Source organism: Lytechinus variegatus, chromosome 4, assembly GCF_018143015.1.
Source record: "Lytechinus variegatus isolate NC3 chromosome 4, Lvar_3.0, whole genome shotgun sequence".
NCBI lineage: Eukaryota > Metazoa > Echinodermata > Echinoidea > Temnopleuroida > Toxopneustidae > Lytechinus > Lytechinus variegatus.
This window is the reverse complement of record NC_054743.1, coordinates 47,472,133-47,491,977: the sequence shown is the minus strand read 5'-3', so window position 1 is coordinate 47,491,977 and position 19,845 is coordinate 47,472,133. Positions and strand designations below refer to the sequence as shown.

At 37.1% G+C, this 19,845-nt stretch overlaps 3 protein-coding genes across 3 annotated transcripts in view; 2 read left to right on the top strand and 1 right to left on the bottom strand.

Moving 5' to 3' along the window:
* LOC121414199 overlaps positions 1–5,679 on the top strand; it is a 32,492-nt gene extending 26,813 nt beyond the window's left edge. Inside the window, exon 6 of the mRNA XM_041607279.1 lies at positions 4,679–5,679. Within this exon, the coding sequence (XP_041463213.1) occupies positions 4,679–4,912 (234 nt within the window). The 3' untranslated portion in view covers positions 4,913–5,679. The remainder of the gene's footprint in view (positions 1–4,678) is intronic.
* On the top strand, positions 432–3,043 carry LOC121414200. The gene is made up of 2 exons (XM_041607280.1): positions 432–1,924; positions 2,968–3,043. The coding sequence occupies exon 1, from the start codon at positions 460–462 to the stop codon at positions 1,522–1,524; it is 1,065 nt and encodes a 354-aa protein (XP_041463214.1). The 5' UTR covers positions 432–459; the 3' UTR covers positions 1,525–1,924; positions 2,968–3,043.
* A 3,218-nt stretch (positions 5,680–8,897) lies between the features above and the next one.
* On the bottom strand, positions 8,898–10,541 carry LOC121413042 (uncharacterized protein K02A2.6-like). The gene has a single exon (XM_041605805.1). The coding sequence runs from the start codon at positions 10,539–10,541 to the stop codon at positions 8,898–8,900; it is 1,644 nt and encodes a 547-aa protein (XP_041461739.1).
* Positions 10,542–19,845: the final 9,304 nt, after the last annotated feature.

Sequence of the window (19,845 nt, the reverse complement as noted above, 5' to 3'; positions counted from 1 at the left end):
GTTGAGAAGGAGAGGCGTCATGAGAAGACAGTTCTAAATGTGTCTCAGAGTTATCATCTGATTGATTATGAGAGGTTCTCTAACTGGAGAAAACTGGTCAGAGTAGCAGCATTGGTGATAAAGTTTGTAAAGAAACTCAAGGCCAGACGGCAGAATAAGGAAAAGGAGACCAGTATAGAGCTTACGCCCACAGAACTAGATGACGGAGAAAAGTACATCATCAGAGATGTACAAAATGGCATGGAGTCTCGGATCAAGAAAGGAGAGCTGAAGTCTTTGAGTCCATTCATTGATGACTACGGTATCATACGGGTTGGAGGCAGGATAGATAAAGCGATTACGTCATTCGAGCAGAAGCATCCTGCCCTGCTTCCATATGGACATCATGTTTCCAGACTGATTACTCGTCATGTACATGAGACGAGTCATGAGACGAGTCACAGTGGGGTAGCTGCAACCATGGCAAAGATAAGACTGAAATACTGGATTCTTCATGGTCACAAACTTGCCAAGACAGTTAAGTATAGATGTACCAGGTGCAGAGTGTTTCAGCACAAGACAGAGACCCAACAGATGTCAGACCTACCAAAAGAGAGATTGGCCCCAGGTACACCGCCATTCCACTTTACTTCATGTGACTATTTCGGACCGCTGACGGTGAAAGTGGGACGTAACAAGACATCAAAATATTACGGCGTAATATTCACCTGCTTGAACACTCGTGCTGTTCATCTTGAACTGGCAGTGGATTGTAGTACGATGGAATTCATACAGGTGCTAAGACGTTTCTTCTCTATCAGAGGACAACCGACGATGATCATGAGCGACAATGGTACTCAGTTCATAGGTGCAGAACGAGAACTAAGGAAGATGACGGAAGGACTTTCTGACAACGAGCTGAAGGACTTTTGTGCAGAAAGAGGCACTACATGGAAGTTTGTAACTCCAGGGGCACCACATCAAAACGGGTGCGCCGAATCTTTGGTCAAGAGCTGCAAGCATGCATTGAAAAGGGCGATAGGTGATCAAGTGTTGTCGCCTTTTGAACTGTATACATGCTTAGTGGAGGTATCGAACCTTGTCAACCAAAGACCCATCGGCCGACTTCCAACTGATCCCGATGATGGCAGCTATATCTCACCGAACGACATGCTTCTAGGACGAGCTTCGGGAAGCGTAGCGCAAGGCCCATTCTTGAAGACGCGAAATCCAAGGCACAGAGTGGAACTGGTTCAGCGCATTGTAGATTCTTTCTGGCAACGGTGGACAAGGGATGTTTTGCCACTGTTAGCTCCCAGAAGGAAGTGGAATGTTCATCGACGCAATGTCTGCGTTGGGGATGTAGTAATGCTCGCCGACATGAACTCTGTACGCAGCAAGTGGACAATCGCTCGCGTGATTGAAGTTTACCCAGGTGACGACGGTAAAGTGCGGAATGTGAAAGTAAAGACTATGAACTCTGAATATCGTCGTCCAGTAACCAAGTTAGCGGTAATCTACCCTGTTGAGGGATACGAAGATTAGTACATTAAGACTGTAAGTTTCGAGAAAATTTATGTGTAGCGCGAATTTGACTGTTTTTTTGTTTCAATTTGTAATGAGGACAATCCCCTCATTGGGCGGGGAGGATGTTTTGGTAAGAACCCGAATATATGAGAAAATTTAATTCTTCAGAAACACTAAATTGGAGAGATTAAACTTTGGAAAAAATGGATTTGTTTTGGATTAAACGACATATTTGTTATAACGTTTGTTTTAATTATCTATCTCAAAGATACCATAGTAAAATTGTCAACACGTCAATTTACAGCAGTGCGCTATCTTCAGCGTCAGATTTTTCACGTTCATGAGTTAACGGAGGTGTTGCAGTTCGTCACCTTTATGTCAAAAATTCAGCAATGTTCATTTGTGTCCCGTCATAGAAGTAAGTTTCGTAGATTAATCAGATAATAGGGGAGATAATGTGTTGATTATGTAATTATGTCAAGAAAGTCAAAAAGAGTTATTGATGAAAAACAGAAGTAAAAATTCATTATAAATGTACACGTGAAAAGAGGTTGAAGTTAGTAGACAAATTTTGGCTTGAAATGCTAGTGTTAAATCCATTCACAGTTGTCTTAAATGCACATAACTGAAACTTGTGTTATAAAGTAAAAGATATAAGATGTTGAAAATCTGAATATTTAATTAATGAAAAGCTTCAGTTGAAAGCTTTGTTTAGTTTTTTTGGAGCAATTTGTGATGTTGGAGAATGTGAATATATGAATATTTCCAGGAAGTTTAGTTCTGTTTGGATTTATAATCTTAGCAAGAGCATGAAAATATAAGACATTTTAGTGAGAATGGAGAGACAAAATATGTGGGTTTAATTTCATATTACAAAGTTTGGATGTATTTTAAAACATATCTATGCTTAAGACAAATTGCTCATTGTGAGGTGAAATTACAAAAATTTATATAGATATATACAAAAGGATACAAAAACATGGTCATGAGTCTGATACATAAACGTTTGGTGAACTCATGAAGTGTATTTAAAAAAAGAATAGAATTAGTTTCTGACAAAACTAGTTTTGGTTCATGAATAATTGCATGTACATTTAATGTAGGAAAAAGCAGTTTTAAAAGCTATTGGGGATTTGTTTCGGCAAAGTTGGACTCAACTATGCGTTGATGGCGCCCTGCCAAAATTGGGCAATGATTTTTTCTGCCTTTTGTATGAGGAGTGATTTTGATGGAAAATAATATTGTCTGCTACATTCAGACATTAAGCTGGTTTATATTAGTCTTAATCCATGCTTTTATTATAAACAATGAAAGTCAATCTTGGTCAGAATATTTAGTAATACTTTGATGGACAAATGACAATGCATCAAGACCAGGTTACACAAAATATTCGTTTTCAAGTGCATGTTTTAATTCAGGATGAGATGACTCAAAATATGCTGTTTTGTTTTATCATTTCAGATTGAATAAAATCTACAAATCTACTGTAGAAATATCTCAATTCCATGGTTCACATCTCGGCTTGTTCTGTGCTATCCAGACATGAAACTCTGATAGGATTCTCAGTAATACTTGATTAACCTTATGGCCAAGTTTTATTAACTAGGTCCATATACTTTCTAAGTTATGACGTCATTTCAAAAACTTAACCTCAGGTTATGATTTCATGTTGACGCCGCCGCCGCCGTCGCCGCCGCCATCGGAAAAGCGGCGCCTATAGTCTCACTTTGCTTGGCAGGTGAGACAAAAAATCACAGTAACAGAATGTAGCATAGTCACCCTTTGACTAAGCTATCTCCTATATTGTTCTCCAAAACTAAGAGTTTTACATCTATATATGTAGCAAGAGAAGAGCTTTTATCAAAAAGATCCTAAATATACAGTTGTAGTCTCTTTGACTATTGTAAAGCTGTGACTAATTGAAAAAAATCATTGATTTGAATTATTTCTCTTACAATATACATGAATACTAGTGATTGGCAAAGGGTTTGTTGGCAGTTTTGATAAGCGAAAAGGGATTTTTTCTCATGGATTTTTTTTAAATATTTGAAAGAAATATCCCAGAGGGGAATTTTCTCTACTCACTGGGAATTCCCTATGGAATATTCCTTCATAGGCCTATGTATGATAGAATTAAGTTCAGATACATGATTCCTCAAATTTATTTTTAATTGTCCATTTTTACTGGATTTTAATTACAAAATATGTGGTTAAGAACAATATTAGGGGTGAAATGTATAACATCAATATTGATGTCATTGTAAGAGTAAGGGGGGGATAATTACCCTTTTTTACGAAGGAACTTTAAAAAAAAATAAAAAAAAAATAAAAAAGATCGCATCATTTGGTTAATGAAATACCTATATGGTCCTAGTTAATTCCTACAATGAAACCTTAGAATGCCCCTGCCACTTCAGGTCTGAATTATCTAAAATTTCAGCTCGCGCTTCGCGCTCGCAATATTTGATTGGTGAGATGCGTATGATAATCATGATTGCAATGACTACAAAGAGTGTTTCATGTGTTCAGATGTATTTCTAATAAAATCAGCAAGCGCTTGGCACTCGCCAATATATACATATATATCATACAAATTAAATCCAGTATGGTGATTGGTCTAAATAACATCATGTGACCAAACATAGTCTCGCTATTTTACAATAATGTTGAAAATAAAATGCCCACTGAAGAATATATATTATTCTGTGATATCAGTGAAATGGTGCACTATTCCGTCGATAACATCACAGAATAGAAATAGACCCACAATCTCTTCGACCATGCTCATACGCACCGGTCAGCGAGGTGTCTAGACGAGGCAAGTCCCGTGAAAGGACGGCGCAGGTTTTAATCAGTGATCCAGTGAGTGCGTGGCTTCAGGTTCAGATTAAAATTGATGAATTAAGAGTACAAGAACTAGTTTACCAAGATCTATCGTTCTAAATTATAAAAAGTAGAATATAAAACAAATATACCAAGCCTTTATTTAAAAGAATAGAAGGGATTATTCACCCTTGCTTTTACTTGCAAAATTGGTTTTTGCTGAAAATAGCAAATCGGACAAATAATTCCCACTATTTTCATTCAAAGCCTGGTATATTTGTATGATGGCTCATTGAGGCCCTTGTCTGATGACGTATTTTTCTTTCTTCACCATGTACTATTATTCCAGATTGAGCATCTTGATGTAAAGTACAATGATCTCAGCCAACGTCTGTCTGCATCACGTGATCTCGCTGAGTTCATTTGTAAGATGCCTAATCTCAGGGAACTCCGTCTCGGTGATGAATATGGAAACACCAGTCCCTCACTTCATGAAGAATTCTATTCAACGTTGTCATCATTAGCACCATCTGCAAAGGTATCCTTTCCACCTTCTCAGTTTTTTTTAACGGAAATTAAATAAAAATTTGCCCTAATTAGTACAGCCACAAGGGATGATCACATTATTCTGATAATCATGATTTAATTTTACCTTCCATCTGTCCATATTCACATCTGTTTAATGTGCAATTTATGTGCACATTTCTATTTATACAAGGTTGATTATGTCGTTATGCAGTACTGGTCATTATACGAAATGACCACTCTTTTATTCTGTATGTAACATAATGTTAAGACATGGTTATATGACACATTGATATATCATTGTCATTTAATTGGTTGTTGATATCAATCATTCAGCCCATTTTACAATGACGTCATCAACCGTGCAATTTTGTATCCATACGATTTTGTCCATTGCACTTGCGCATGTTGTAGGTACGCGACAATCAACAGACCGAGCATATTTTGCATCGGAATTCATAAACTTCATATTAAAAAAAATTATTTGTAGGTATCATATAAACCAAATAATTAAACATATAATCATTCGTGCAATGGACAGAATATTTCATTTGGTGAAGGGTGAAATGAATGATAAATTAAACTTGGCTACGCCTTGGTGAATTGATCATTTCATCTTTCACCTCATGAAATAGGCCTATTCTGTCCATTACACTCATTAACATTCATGAGTATACTATCGATGTAAAATAAGAAAGGGATGCCTTCCAGCTCGACTCTATTCTGCTGAAGGTAGAATAGAGTGTAGTGGTGGATGATGTTTTTGGCTTTTTTTATCATCTGTTACTACTATTATTCCAGATTGAGTGTGTTGATATTACACATTGATCTCAGTAACCCAAATCCAAATATCAAAATATTGGTGTATTTGCATTATCATAACATGGTAAACATGTTTTCGTTGAAAAATAGCTTCATGTATTTAATATTGATTGTTTTGGCGTCTTTATATTCGAGAGAAAATTTGTGTCAGGGTGACCAGATATCACAAAGTGAAATACGGGACAATCGACAAAGGAGGCTCCACGAGGAGATCGACCGAGCCAGGTCTTTAAAAAAGATCAACAAAGAAGGCTACGCAGTCATGACAGTGTTAGACTGTTAAAAAAATATGTAGAATAGGAAGGGAGGATGAACGATAGAATGAAAAAAAGAGAAAGAAATGAGGAAAGAAAAGAGATGAATTGAGAAGAAAGAAAGAAAAAAATGAAGGGGAAAATCCAGGAAAAAAAATCATGTAAAAGAAAGTTAGAGTAAAAGAAGGATGAGAAAAGAAGAAAAGAGAGAAAAAAGGTTTCCGTCAAAAGTGAAACGATTAAGGAAACAAAAGAAAGGAAGGGAAAATGTCGCTCTGCATCATATGCCTTATACAAAATTGGTAAACTTCGTGAATTCTTGGACAAACCCACCACTGAAAAATTGGTACATGCTTTTGTTTTATGTCACATTGATTTCTGCAATAGTCTCCTTTCAGGATTACCTATAAACAAATTAAAAAACCTCAAACCATTCAAAATTCAGCTGCGAGATTAGTAACACGAACACGCAAGTATGAAGCAATTAGTCCAGTTCTCACAGAATTACATTGGCTCCCTGTCCGTTCCTGGATTGTATTCAAACTTCTAGTTTTTGCACACAACTGTTTTTATAAAATTACCCCGTCCTATTTACTTGATTTAGTTTCTTATTACCAGCCATCCCGAAATCTTAGATCAAGCTCAAAAGCATTATTTGTTGTTCCCTCTGTCTTTACAAAGTCATATGGTGAGCGTGCTTTTACCCATGCCTCTGCCGTCCTCTGGAATGCTTTACCAAATTCAATGAGATACCAAAGTGATTTGTGTACAGTCAGGAGATCCCTCAAAACATATCTTTTCAATGCATAAAAAAATAACTGAACTAATGGTCCAATCTAAATATCTCGATTACTTTATTCTTATATACCTTTCACTATTTCTTCTTTAAGCGCATAGGGACATGCTATGCTATGTGTGATGCGCTATACAAGAATTGAGCATTATTATTATTATTATTAAGGTGAACAAAATAATATTGGAAAGAAAAGAAATGAACGACAGAAAGCCAAAAAAGTATTAGACAAAAGGAGGAAGAAAGAAATAATGAAGGAACAAAAAAGGTTTCTTTCATAGAATGAAAAAGAAATAAAGAAAGAAAAAAACAAGAAGGGAGGAGGGAGAGAAAGAAGAAGGGAAAATAATTAGAAGGAAAAAAATAAAATAATGAAAGAAAGGAGGAAAGAATGAAGGGAGGAAAGAATGAAAGAAAAAAATGGAAGGAGAGAAATAATGAAAATAGGAACGAGAGTAAGGGAGAAGGAAGCAAATAAAAGTTTAAGGAAAGAAAGGATCGATGAAAGAAAATTAAAAAAATAAGTAAAAAGAAAGAAGGAAAGATAGAAAATGAACAGAAAGAGAGAGAAAGGATCAGGAAATAAAGATAAATGGAACAAAAAGGGGCAAGCAAGAATGATAGAAGGATGAAGAAAGAAGGACAGAAAAGAAAAAGAGGGAAAAATCAAATTTCAAGCAGACAAACAAATCCAAGAATCTAACAAAAATCTTAATGATATTTGGTGTTTTTTAATATACTTTTTTTATTTTAAAGGACTAAAATGTTTTATGAATGAATAAAATTTAAAAGAAAAACATAGTCAAATTTAAAAATTAGATGAAACAACGCGGCATTACACATAGTCATCTCTCCCCCCGTCTCTCCCATCCCAGTTACAAGCTCGCATCATGATCACAAAATACAACAAGACTCAAAACGAAAGCTGAAACAATTAGATCTAGTTAGATGAAACAATTAGATCTAGTTAGATTAAAACTTGTTCCTCCAATTACATCGCCAAATCAGTAATCTGAGAATCCAAAATATACTTATACAAATTTCCCGCCGATTTTGTGATTATTTTTGTGTGAAACCTGTTTATCATGACTGTGAGATTGTTTGCACAATTGAAATCTGCTCCGATCCTACATGCCGAGCTAGTAGCCTGTCACACACATGCAGGAGGCCAGTTCCTTTGCAAGGTATTGGGTTAGCAAGAAAATCACCGCAGAACTTGCAAGAGTTGACAGTTATCAATTTTATTGTTGTTTCTGCTTCGTCATATGTTGGGTAATTGATGAAAATTCTTCACTTTTAGATATATTAACTATATTTTGTTCAATATTCTGAAACCCGGAAGGGTTTGTCGGGACACCGGGACAGAGGAGCAAAAGACGGGACGATCCCGGGAAATACGGGACGTCTGGTCACCCTGATTTGTGTGTATTATAATTTTCGACCTTTGACCCAGGAGAGCTGGCAAAGGTCAATAAACTTTTAGAATATTGCAGTACAATTAATTTCAGCACAATGCATTTCCATGAAGTCCCTGGTTGGAACTTAGGTTATATAAATCAAAAGTCCAGTAGGCAGTTCTTTAAACGTATATACAACAGACATTTATTAGGTGAGATGCAACAACGATGATCACTACTACGTCATCTTGACAGCAGCCATAACTTTCTCCATGCAAGTAGTCACGTGTAATAACAAAGTATAGTCTACGCTTGCAGACCTTTATCAATTATCACCACACCTCCCTTTCTTTAAAGAGGTTTATATACACATATATAATACTTCTTAAACTACAGAGTGACAGGGTGGACTACCTGTACACTTACAACAGTACTAGGGGATTATTCTGCCCCTTAAAGCTGGAGTACTGTCGTTGTCAAATATTTTAACATGCAACATTACAGTTCATATATATTTCAATTTTGCTGTTTGTATGATGCGACAATTCGTTGAACCAGTAGAGACATCTGTTGAGTTTTGTGATAGCGATAAATTCAATCCCGTATTGCTGATTAACTTTAACATGCAAATTTATATCATGCACATGCAATCATGCAGTTATCATGGGGTTGTATTAGAGTTCAAACCATTTACAGTTTCAAAGTTATTTTTGAACTCATGTGGCTATTTACAAAACGAAACGCGAAAGTTTTTCTGTTTAGTTCGCTTTCCTCTATTTACAAGTTTAAACGATCTGGCGGTTTAACGACTCGTCCGCTTCTGGTTGTTCGGGATGGTGACGAAGATGCGCGAACATCAGATGCTGGTTCCGCTTCTGCGCTGTCATCTAGCTCGAAGTCATCCTGTACTGGTAATGGAATAGACTCGGCTTGGTGTCTGGGATCTGGCCTGAGGTGACGTCTGTTTCTGCGACGTATCTCGCCTGTGGCTGTTTCGATTTGGTATGATCTGTTATGATTATTGACAGACTTTATGATACCATGTTGTGACCAGGTATTAGTTTTCATGTCTTGGAGTATCACATGATCTCCAGGTTTTAGCTTTGGCAAGTCATGAGCATGTTTATCGAATCGCTCTTTTTGTTTCACCTTCTGCTCATCCTTTCTTCCCCTCACAGATTTAGTATCAATCTGTTGGTTGTTGAGCAAAGTATCAAGCATGGGAAGGTTTGACCTAATCTGACGATTGTACAGAAGTTCTGCTGGAGATTTTCCGCATGCTGTTGGTGAACTTCGATAGACTTTTAAAGCTCTGTGGATATCTTGTCCACTGTGTTGTGACTTCAGTATGAGATTTTTGACAATCTTCACAGCATTTTCTGCGAGGCCATTTGATTGTGGATAATGTGGACTCGATGTGGTATGGTGAAAATCCCATTCTTTTGCAAAGCTTTTGAATTCTTGGCTTGCAAATTGAGGACCATTATCCGACATCAGTTCACATGGTGTACCATGACGAGCAAATATCGCTTTCATGTGATTAATCACGGCCTTGCTTGTAGTTGAAGTCAAAGTACATACTTCAATGAATTGGGAGTAGTAGTCGACGACGACCATATATTCTCTTTTGTTCAAAGTGAATAGATCTACTGCAATTTTTTCCCAAGGACGATTAGGCACGGCATGTGGATTTAGGCTTTCAGCCTGTTGTTTTGGTTTGTACATTAGGCATGAAGTACAATTTTGGACCATTTCAGTGATGTCTGCATTGATTCTTGGCCAATAGATTACTTCCCTAGCACGTTTCTTACATTTCTCAATGCCTAAGTGACCTTCGTGTACTTGGTTTAGTATATATTGTCTCATGGAAGTTGGAATTACTGTCTTAGAACCTTTGAATATGATTCCATCTGCTTCAGAGAGTTCACTTCGAATGTTCCAGTACTGTTTTATTCTAGCTGGACATTGTTGCTTACTTTCTGGCCAACCATTTCTGATGGTGGCTAGCAACTCTTGAAGCTCTACATCTTTTTTGGTCTCTTCAACAATTTCTTGTCTTTTGTTTGATGTTACTGGCATTGCTTGTACTATCATATCTACATAGACTCTGATATCTTCTTCAGTTTCAACATTCAATTCTGCTTTTGGATCTACTGCTCGTGACAGTGTATCGGCAGTGAACATGTACTTTCCAGGTGTATATGACACTTTCAGATCATATCTCTGTACTCTGATTAGTAATCTTTGAATGCGTAAAGGACAATCTGCCAATGACTTAACAAACAATGGGATAAGTGGCTTGTGATCTGTTTCAACTTCTATCTTTTGACCATAGATATATTGATGAAATTTTTCACATCCGTAAGTGATAGCTAAGAGTTCTTTTTCTATCTGAGCGTAACGTGTTTCTGCATCAGTCATAGCTCTTGATGCGTAAGCTATTGGATGCCAATTTTGTTCATGTTGCTGTAGGAGAACTGCTCCTAGTCCATTTTATGAAGCATCAGCTGATATCTTTGTGGGTTTTGTGCAGTCATAGAAATGAAGCACTGGTTGACTCATTAGAGCTTCTTTCAGTTCGCACCATGCTTTTTCTTGTTCATTTTCCCACATCCACTCTACTTTCTTGTCAAGCAAAATACGTAGAGGTGCTGACCTTGTTGATAGGTTTGGAATGAATTTTGCTTGGTAGTTTATCATCCCCAAGAACCTTTGTATGTCCTGTTTACAGGTTGGTCTTGCCATGTTTCTGATGGCAGCCACCTTTTTAGGATCTGGTCTGACTCCATCTTGGCTGATCAAGTCACCAATGAAAGTCATCTGGTTCACATTGAACTCACACTTGTCTCGATTGAGTTTCAGGTTTGATTTTTGTGCAATGTCTAGAACTATTCTCAGACGATCGTCATGCCCTTCTTGAGTGCGTCCCCATACCACTATCTCATCCATCATGGTATTGACACCAGGTATATCTACAAACAAGTTATGTATTATCTTGTGAAATACTTCAGGAGCACTGCAGATACCAAAAGGTAGTCTCAAGAATCTATACCTTCCGTACGGAGTGATAAATGTACAAAGCTTGGAACTATCTTCATCTAGTTGGATTTGCCAAAAACCACTTGATGCATCTAATTTACTGAAATACTTGGCTCCAGCAAATTGAGAGGTTATTTCAGCTCTAGAAGGCCATTTATAGTGTTCTCGTTTGATTGCACGATTAAGATCACGCGGATCTAGACAGACCCTGAGTTGACCATTCTTTTTCTTGACTACAACAAGAGAAGACACCCAATCTGTCGGTTCATCAACCTGTTTGATTACATCCATGTTTTCCATCTTATCTAGTTCCTCTTTTAGTTTCTTTTGGAGTGGAAATGGAACTTTGCGACATGCATGTTGAACTGGTTGTGCATTGTCTTTCAATGTAATGTGATGTTTGCCTGGAAGACATCCTAATCCTACAAATACATTGTCATAATCTTGCACTACAGTTTTGCCTGTTTTTATCTCTTTTTGTTTATCAACATGACAGACGCGTTTTACTAGACACAAGTCTTCACTCGTTCTGAGACCTAGCAATGGTTGACGATTTCCAGGAATGATGAAACATTGAACACTGTGTTTAATTCCTTTGTACTCCATTTGGACATAACAACGACCTTTTACTGGAATGTTAGTCTCATAGTAACCTGTTAACTTCACTTTGGCTTTTTGTAGTTTTGGTTTCGGTTTCAATTTGTGATAGATTGTTTCAGGGAGAGTGTTAGCTTGAGCTCCAGTATCTATCTTGAACTCAATGTGAGATCATCTAGCCTCAACAAATGCTCTCTTAGACCATCATCTAAGATACCACAGATAATTCTGTCCCGTTACAGACTCTCTTTCAACGAAGAAAACTCACACGACTGTGCACGACTTCGCAATTCAGTTGCATACTGATCAACACTCTCATGCTCTAATTGTGATCTTGTGAAAAATCTATGTCTCTCATACGTTAGATTACGTTTTGGCATGCAATATTCCTCAAATTTGTCCAACACTTTCTCAAGCTTCATGCTCTCATCCTCGGCAAATACAAACGTATTATACAATTCCAAGGCAGCATCACCAATTACGTGTAGAAGCATTGATGTTTGTGACTTGTCATCTTTTTCTGACATTCCTGAGGCAACATTGTATAGAGTGAATTTTTGTTTGAATTATTTCCAATTCTCGGAAATATTTCCCTTTAAGTCAAGTGGAAGAGGTTGACTTAGATTTGTCATTTTGTCTGTTGTTGTCTTTGTTTCTGTGTATCGTTAATGTTAGTAACTTTGTCTTACTTTTTAGTTTAGTAACTTTAAAGCTCGTGGATAGTGTTGGTAAAGGATACAAAAATTGCGCTTGAGTGGATCTTTTCCATTGAATAACAATTGCTGATAATAGTTCAATGAGAAATTGACAATATTTCTTCTTGGAAATATCAAAATTTCAAATAAATGCTGAGAAATGACTTCATTTTCCTCGCTGAATTTTGCTGAATTTACGAGCACTCACATAGCGCCCACTACCGTCCACGACTGATTATTTCGTCGATCGCTGGTCATTCCACTTTTACCAACCCGAAATATCCCTGCGAGTATCGTCTGCTAATTCCGTGTACGCTCGTCAATCAGCTGTTACAGCAATGCATCCGTCGAGTTTCTCCCCCAGCGAGCACAGTACAGGCAACGTAACATCGAAAATAGATTGGTTAGCATAGAGAATAACAAATATATGGACCTTCTTACCCTTATGCTGTCCGTCCAACCTGTAGTTCACATGTTACCTTCATGTTACGTTCATGTAAACGTATGTTCATGAAAACGTACGTATTGGAGATGTTTCTGTGAAAATTTTGGCTACAATTTTTCTCGTACGAAAAGGTGCAAGATTGGTTGAACCACGTGATACATCTTCTCCATGCATTGAACTACACTGCGATCGACATTGGCACGCTCGCTGAGCAAAACAGTCACATACACATTTTTGCGTGTACAACGTATGGTGTACGATGATTGTGTTCATGATTTTCACGTCATATTTCAACGCATGCATTGGGAAAGAGAAATGGGAAAAAGGGAGAAAAGAAAATGAAAATGAAAGGTAAACAAAAGGAAGAAGAGAAGAAAACAATGAAATTGATAAGAAAAGGAAAAGAAAGAACATGGAGAGAAGAAAGGCGAGAAGAAAGGGAAGGAAAGAGGAAAATGAAGAGATGTAGGCCTGCAAGTGAGACAATCGCGAAATACTAATAAATGATGGGGATTAAAAAAAAAAAAATATATATATATATATATATATATATATATAAGAAATTGGAAAATGGAACGGGAATTTGTCTCGTGAAGGGGAAGGAAATGAGGAATAAGGAAACAGGAAATTAGAATGGAACGAGCTATTATGATAGCAGGGGCGTATCCAGCTTTCGCCAATATGGGGGGGGGTCACCCATATTTTCCACGATCGATCGCTATAAGCGGGAGGGGAGGGGGGCTGGGGGATTTACCCCCCCCCCCCCAATTTTTTCCAAAACCGTGTACAAAAACGTAAAAATTACCATATGATTGCGATTGTTTAATGGTCAGCCCCCCCCCCTTGAAAACCATTCCGCGGCCCCTGTAATAGTCAACTTTATTCTCAACAGCATAAATGTTTAATCCTATAATCCCCTATTCAATAGTGCGAGCGTAAAGCGAGAGCTACTTTGGAAATGTCATATTTTTTCCTGAAAAAACGTTCTTAGTAGTGATTTTGATCCTGAGCAAGATTCGTATATCTAACTAATAACTACTGCGAACATGAATCTGAAGCGCTAGCCTGATAGAAGGGGACCTGTTCTGATTGCAGTATAGCCATGACGATACATTCATGTAGGCCTATTTTCAAAAATCGAGTAATGTGAGCGCGAAGTGAGAGCCGATCATTTTGACATTCAAACTAAGAAAATTGGCATTCTACAGTTCTATGCATTTTCTTTAATCCTGAACTGGATGGGTATATACAATACGAGCGCTAAGTGCGATGGGAAAAATTGAGATTTAGAGCTAAAAACGGTACACAAGATGGGTCTAACTAGGTAATCTTCCTACATCTATAATGCGAGCGCGAAGTGCGAGCAGAATATTTTTGATATTAGATATGAAAACGTCAATATATAAGCACTAGATTCAAACACTGACAATGACAATTGTAAATTGGAGTTAGATCGCACTTAAGATTCGAGCGCGAAGCGCGAGCTGATATTCTATTTTTTGTCATCATATGAAAATGGTAATTATCGTCCTATTAGTCTCCCTAATCGCGAGACTGAAACTTGTCGACATTCTGAAAAAAGGACAATATAATTGTTGGAAATTCATGAAATTGTTAATTATCTCATAAGCTCGATGAGAGCGAGAAATTTGTTGATATCAAGTTCGGAAAATTGGATATTCTAAGCATTTTCGTATTTATGAATAGAAAGCACAAATCACGAACCGAAAATTTTGATAAATTGTCATAAAAGAATTTTTGAATAGTTTGTTTTAGAGTTAAATTTCTCACCAATCAAATTGCGAGCGTGCAGCGCTAGCTAATAGGTTTTGACAATTAGACCTGAATAGGAATGTTTCGAGAATTTATGGAATATATGAGTACTAGAGAATGGGTACTTGACAAAAATTGCTAGGTAGCGCGTAGCGTGAGCTGCATTGATAATGATACCATAAAACGGATTACGGCTGCAATTAAAAAATGTAAATCAAACAAAATAACAACAGCTCGATGTCCGAGCTAAAATAGGTTTTGTATATCATATATATATATATATATATATATATATATATATATATATATATATATATATATATATGTTTTGACAATTAGACCTGAATAGGATTATTTTGAGAATTTATGGAATACATGAGATTATGAGTACTAGAGAATGGGTACTTGATAAATAATGCTAGCTAGCATACCATATCGGCCTGTTGAGGAAGATTTGTATCTCGACATCAAACATGCAAGTGCGAGCGCGAGCGAAAAACTTGTATCGTGATATTTTGCTCCGCCACTATATAGGGGGACCAGGGTACTTCGCCCCTGGATCGGCCTATGTGATAACGATGAAGATGAATTTAAAAATAAAGAAAAGGGATAAGGAAAAGTGGAAAGTGGAATTAGGCCCAGAAAAACACCTCCGGATTGACGATCGAGGAGTATAAAAAAAAAGAACGGGAGGAAAAAAAATGTGATGACGTATGTGCCATAATGTCTGGAATAGCTTGCTAATTTGTTATTGCTGAATTTCGGCGAGGTTTCGGAGGTACCAACCCAGCATTTTATCCTAGTTATTAAATGGTAAATCCTAGCCAAAGAATTTGGGGGCATACCCCATGCACCCCCCCCCATTTTCGTTTTTACTGCCATGTATGTATGGGTGTCCAGTGTCGGTTTTCATGGGATTGGATAACTGACACAATTAAGTTTGGTCCCTGATGGGAGTATTTAATTTTTTTTTACATTTAGGCCTATAATTTATTATTATCATTATGATTACTTTTTTAAAGGGGGGGGGGGGGTGGTTAGTTCCATAACCAGTCTAAGGCCTATATATTTTTTATTAACATTATGATTATTTTTTTGAGGGGGGTGGTCAGTTCCATAACCAGTCCAAAATTTGTACGGGGGGCACGAGTGCATAAAAGGATAAAATTATTACTATTGAAAAGCTACGAGCGAGCAATCTTTTTTTTACCATTTGAATTCAATACAAAAATATAACTTTGTGATATATTTTGACGTGATACTCATGTTTCACCCTTCTCTTTTACTATTCTTTTCTCTTCAATGGGGGGGGGGTCAAATGCACCATGATGGGGGAAGACCAAGTCTAATAAGTGCTAAAAGGACTATATCAGCAATGCTAGCGGGAGTTTCGATGGTACCAGAATTATGATCATAATAATGTACTCCCTCCTTATCATGAACATACTTGTCATTATAATTCATAAAAAACTTATGACTGTCGAATTAAGGGAAGTTAATGTATTCCCTATCCCCCTGGATCGACACTCACCCCCCCCCCCCCCTCCCCGAACTCCGAGCAATTCCTGGAGGGTATCGGACTCGTATTATTTTGGAGAGAAATGGGGAGAGGGGAGTATTAGATGTGCATGCGCGTAAATGGATCTCAATTTATTTGAAAGGGGGAAGAGGTCATGTCCTCGATATCAATCGATGGTAGTGGGTTATTTATGTTTCGTTCTCGGTGTTTTTTGTACAGTATAATGTAATTTTAGGGTATATCTTAATTTTTTTGGTGTATATGAAAATTCACGAATATGGTATTATGAAAAATGATAGAGAAATGTTACTTCAGCTACCTTCAAGCACTATGGGAGAATTGTGAAGCGGATATTGAACGCAATTTGTGAACGCAAAGCGCGAACTGATATTTTGGAATATGAATTTAGAACTTTTCTTGTATTTCATGAAGAGTATGTGTATTGCTGAATAAAAAAGACAATTAATATTCGAATCGTGAGCAGAATAATTTGTACTTATTGACTAGACTTGAAAAATAGTTTAGGGCAGTTGATATCCTCTTGAACATGTTGAACAGATTGTTATGTCGCTCAAGTCAATGCGAGTACGAAGCGTGAGCAAATTTTCTGTTTATATTATGAACTATTTCTTTTTTTATTATCTATCCCTTCCCGATTAAGTTTTATGATACTTTCTTCCTTCTTTTATAATTTTCTTCCCTAACTCATCTTTTCATTCCCTCTTTTTCTCATAGCTTCCCTTTTCGCCGCCAATAGAGGGGGAGGGGGCTATAAGTGGCCGCTTCGCCCCCATGGATTTGTAAGCCTTGCCTATACATGATCCTGTCATCATCATGATCATTACAGAATATTTTCACTTTAAACTTTCACAGAGGTCGACGGATCGTCCCCCTTTTTGGCGGAGCAATAACCAAAATAAAGGGGGGGGGAGAAATAAGTGAAATAAATTAGAGAAGGAAGACGAATGAATGAAATAAAATGAGTAAGACTTGGAAAATAAACAAATCTTTCATGTCACTTTATAAAATTTTTGCTCACTGTTCGTGCTCGCATAGCCTGCATGCTAGGTGATTTACATATCATGCACAATATGGAGTTTGAAGTATCAAATTTTTAAAGTCTGTATTCAGAACATACTTCAGCTCAGTAATCGAACTTTAATTCAAAAAGTTACAAATTGATTTTTAGAAAGTGTTCTGTAAAAATGTCACTTTTATGGTCTGAATATTAGTATCTTCTACTCGCGCTGTGTAAAATTTGATTGGTTTATAGGTAATAGGCCTATATACCTATATTATTTTCTATACCTATACGCCTACCTATTACGCTTTGCTCTCGCATCATTGTTCAGTGATATACCTATCCTGTTCGCGTTTACAAAAAAAAGCCTTCGAGTTCCCTTCTTTAGGTAAAAAAAATTGCGCTCGCGCTATTTGATTGGTGAAACATGTAACGCATTCATTGTTAAATGCAAAAAGTCCTTGACAAGGTCCCTTTCGATCAGATCAAAACGTATATTACAGATTTCTACTCACTCTTCGCAATAATTATTTAGTTGCATACACAATTTGTTTAGGACCACAAACATTAATTGCCTAGATTGATCAAATTTTAGGACAAAACACATAAAATTTAAAAAACAAAATTAGCTGGCTCTTCGCGCTCGAACTATTTAGATAAAGCTTATGAGATTATCATATATTCATGCCAATTTTTAAGAATAAAGGTATAGTGGTGCTCCCCTTCAAATAGTACACAAATCAAGCTTCTAGCTGCCAATCGGGAAAAATATGGCAGAAACAAATCCGCCTCCCCACCCCCATCAGCGAAGGCTGGTACCATGCAGAGGCGTCGATCCTGGGGGGGGGGGGGCAGGGGGGCGATCGCCCCACCAATGAAAATATTGGGGGGGGGGCAAACATATCATTTTGCCCCCCCCCCCCCCCAATAATTCCGGATATGCATTAAAAAAACAAGATTGTAATGTTCAGCAAGCGAGATGGTGATACACAACTCGTTCTTTATTTAAAATCGTGCTCAAAATGTCCGCTTTTCAGATTGGAATATACAAATTTTCAGCTCGCGCTTCGCGCTCGCATCATTTCTGTAGCAAAAACCCATACTTTTCATGATTAAATAGGTGAATGTAAATGTCCCACTTTCAGTTCTAAGAACTTCTGCTTCGATTTGCAATCATTCTTTCTTTGATATATATCTTGTTCTTCATCAAAAATGTCCACTAAACTGTTTTTCAGATCGAAATATCAAAATTTTCAGCTCGCATCTATTGTTCTTTTAGATACAAATCTTATCATTGGTACCAAAAATGCTTAGAATATCAAGTTTTCAGGTCAGAATATAAGGAAATTTCAGCTCACTCTCGGCACTCGTACTATCTGTGTAGTGAGATATGCATCCTCTTCATGAGTTACTACAAACAGTCCTAAACAGGCACGCTTTTCCTGTCAGTATATCAGCTCGCGCTTCGCGCTCGCATTAATTTGTGAGATACGTGTCTGGGTCTCATGAGTCATATATATATATGTATATATGCATATATATTTATGTGTGTGTGTGTGTGTGTGTGGTGTGTGGGTGAGTGTTTTGTACGATCGAGCGCCTTTGGAACATTAATGATTTTGCCCCCCCCCCAATCTGAAAAATGGATCGACGCCCCTGGTACCATGTCTGTCTCCGATATATTAGTTGTAAAGATGCCTCTAAAAGAGCTATGTTCTTCTTTACTAAATTGTATTTCTGCTCAGACTCATTAGGAAGGTGCAAATTGGAAACTTGAAACTGAGCATGTACCCATTGCCATTATTTTGACCAGGGTATAGGTGCATGAACAACGTTTGTTTCTTAGCAATCTTGGGACAAGAACGATTTATCAGTATAATGTTCAGTCAATATCAAATTGGAATGAATGTGTCAGGCAAGCTCAAAAATTACAGTAAAAAGGTTCTTATAAAATTCTACGTTTTGAAGAAAGTTTGAAATGGTCACTCGTTTCGTGTTAGATGTCAAGTAAGATTTTTTTTTATTTATTAGAACGGGTAAAATGAACATTGAGCATTGTCACAGCACCCCCAGTAACAATATAGATCATCCTCCATGGCCAGGTCCTATTTCAATGCACTATGAATTATGTTGCAATTAATAATTTAGGCCGATAACGCACCATATTTTTTTTTAGCTTTTCTCTCATAAATACAGTCCGATTGACAATATCCTGATATTTATCCATTTTATAATGAGGGACGTACATGTGTATGTGCATGACTTGTTTGTAAAGTTAGAAACGGAAAGTTGCAATAAAGTTTTGAGGCCATCGTTGTCAGAAGAAATTCCCAACGACGCGATTTTAGCCCCTCCCCCTTCTTCAGTTCTTTCTTTCTTTATCTACTAATTTCTCTCTTGCAATTTTTCCTTCTCGTTCTCAGTTTCTTCTTCTTGTGCTTATAATGACTGGAACAATGTGCTTATAATTAAATCATTGTCCCTGCTATTTTTGCATTGCGCACATGGTTCAATGTCCACCCCAGAAAGTATTGATTTGAATCAATTAATTAAAAAAATCAAACACTGCATAATTTTGAAAATTCCACGAAAACCGGATGTAAAATGAAAGAAAAGAAATTGTTTGAATAGTTTTA

Excerpts from the sequence above, each read along its gene's own strand:
- LOC121413042 (XM_041605805.1), bottom strand. The coding sequence starts at position 10,541 with ATGACTGATGCAGAAACACGTTACGCTCAGATAGAAAAAGAACTCTTA.
- LOC121414200 (XM_041607280.1), top strand. The coding sequence starts at position 460 with ATGGCAAAGATAAGACTGAAATACTGGATTCTTCATGGTCACAAACTT.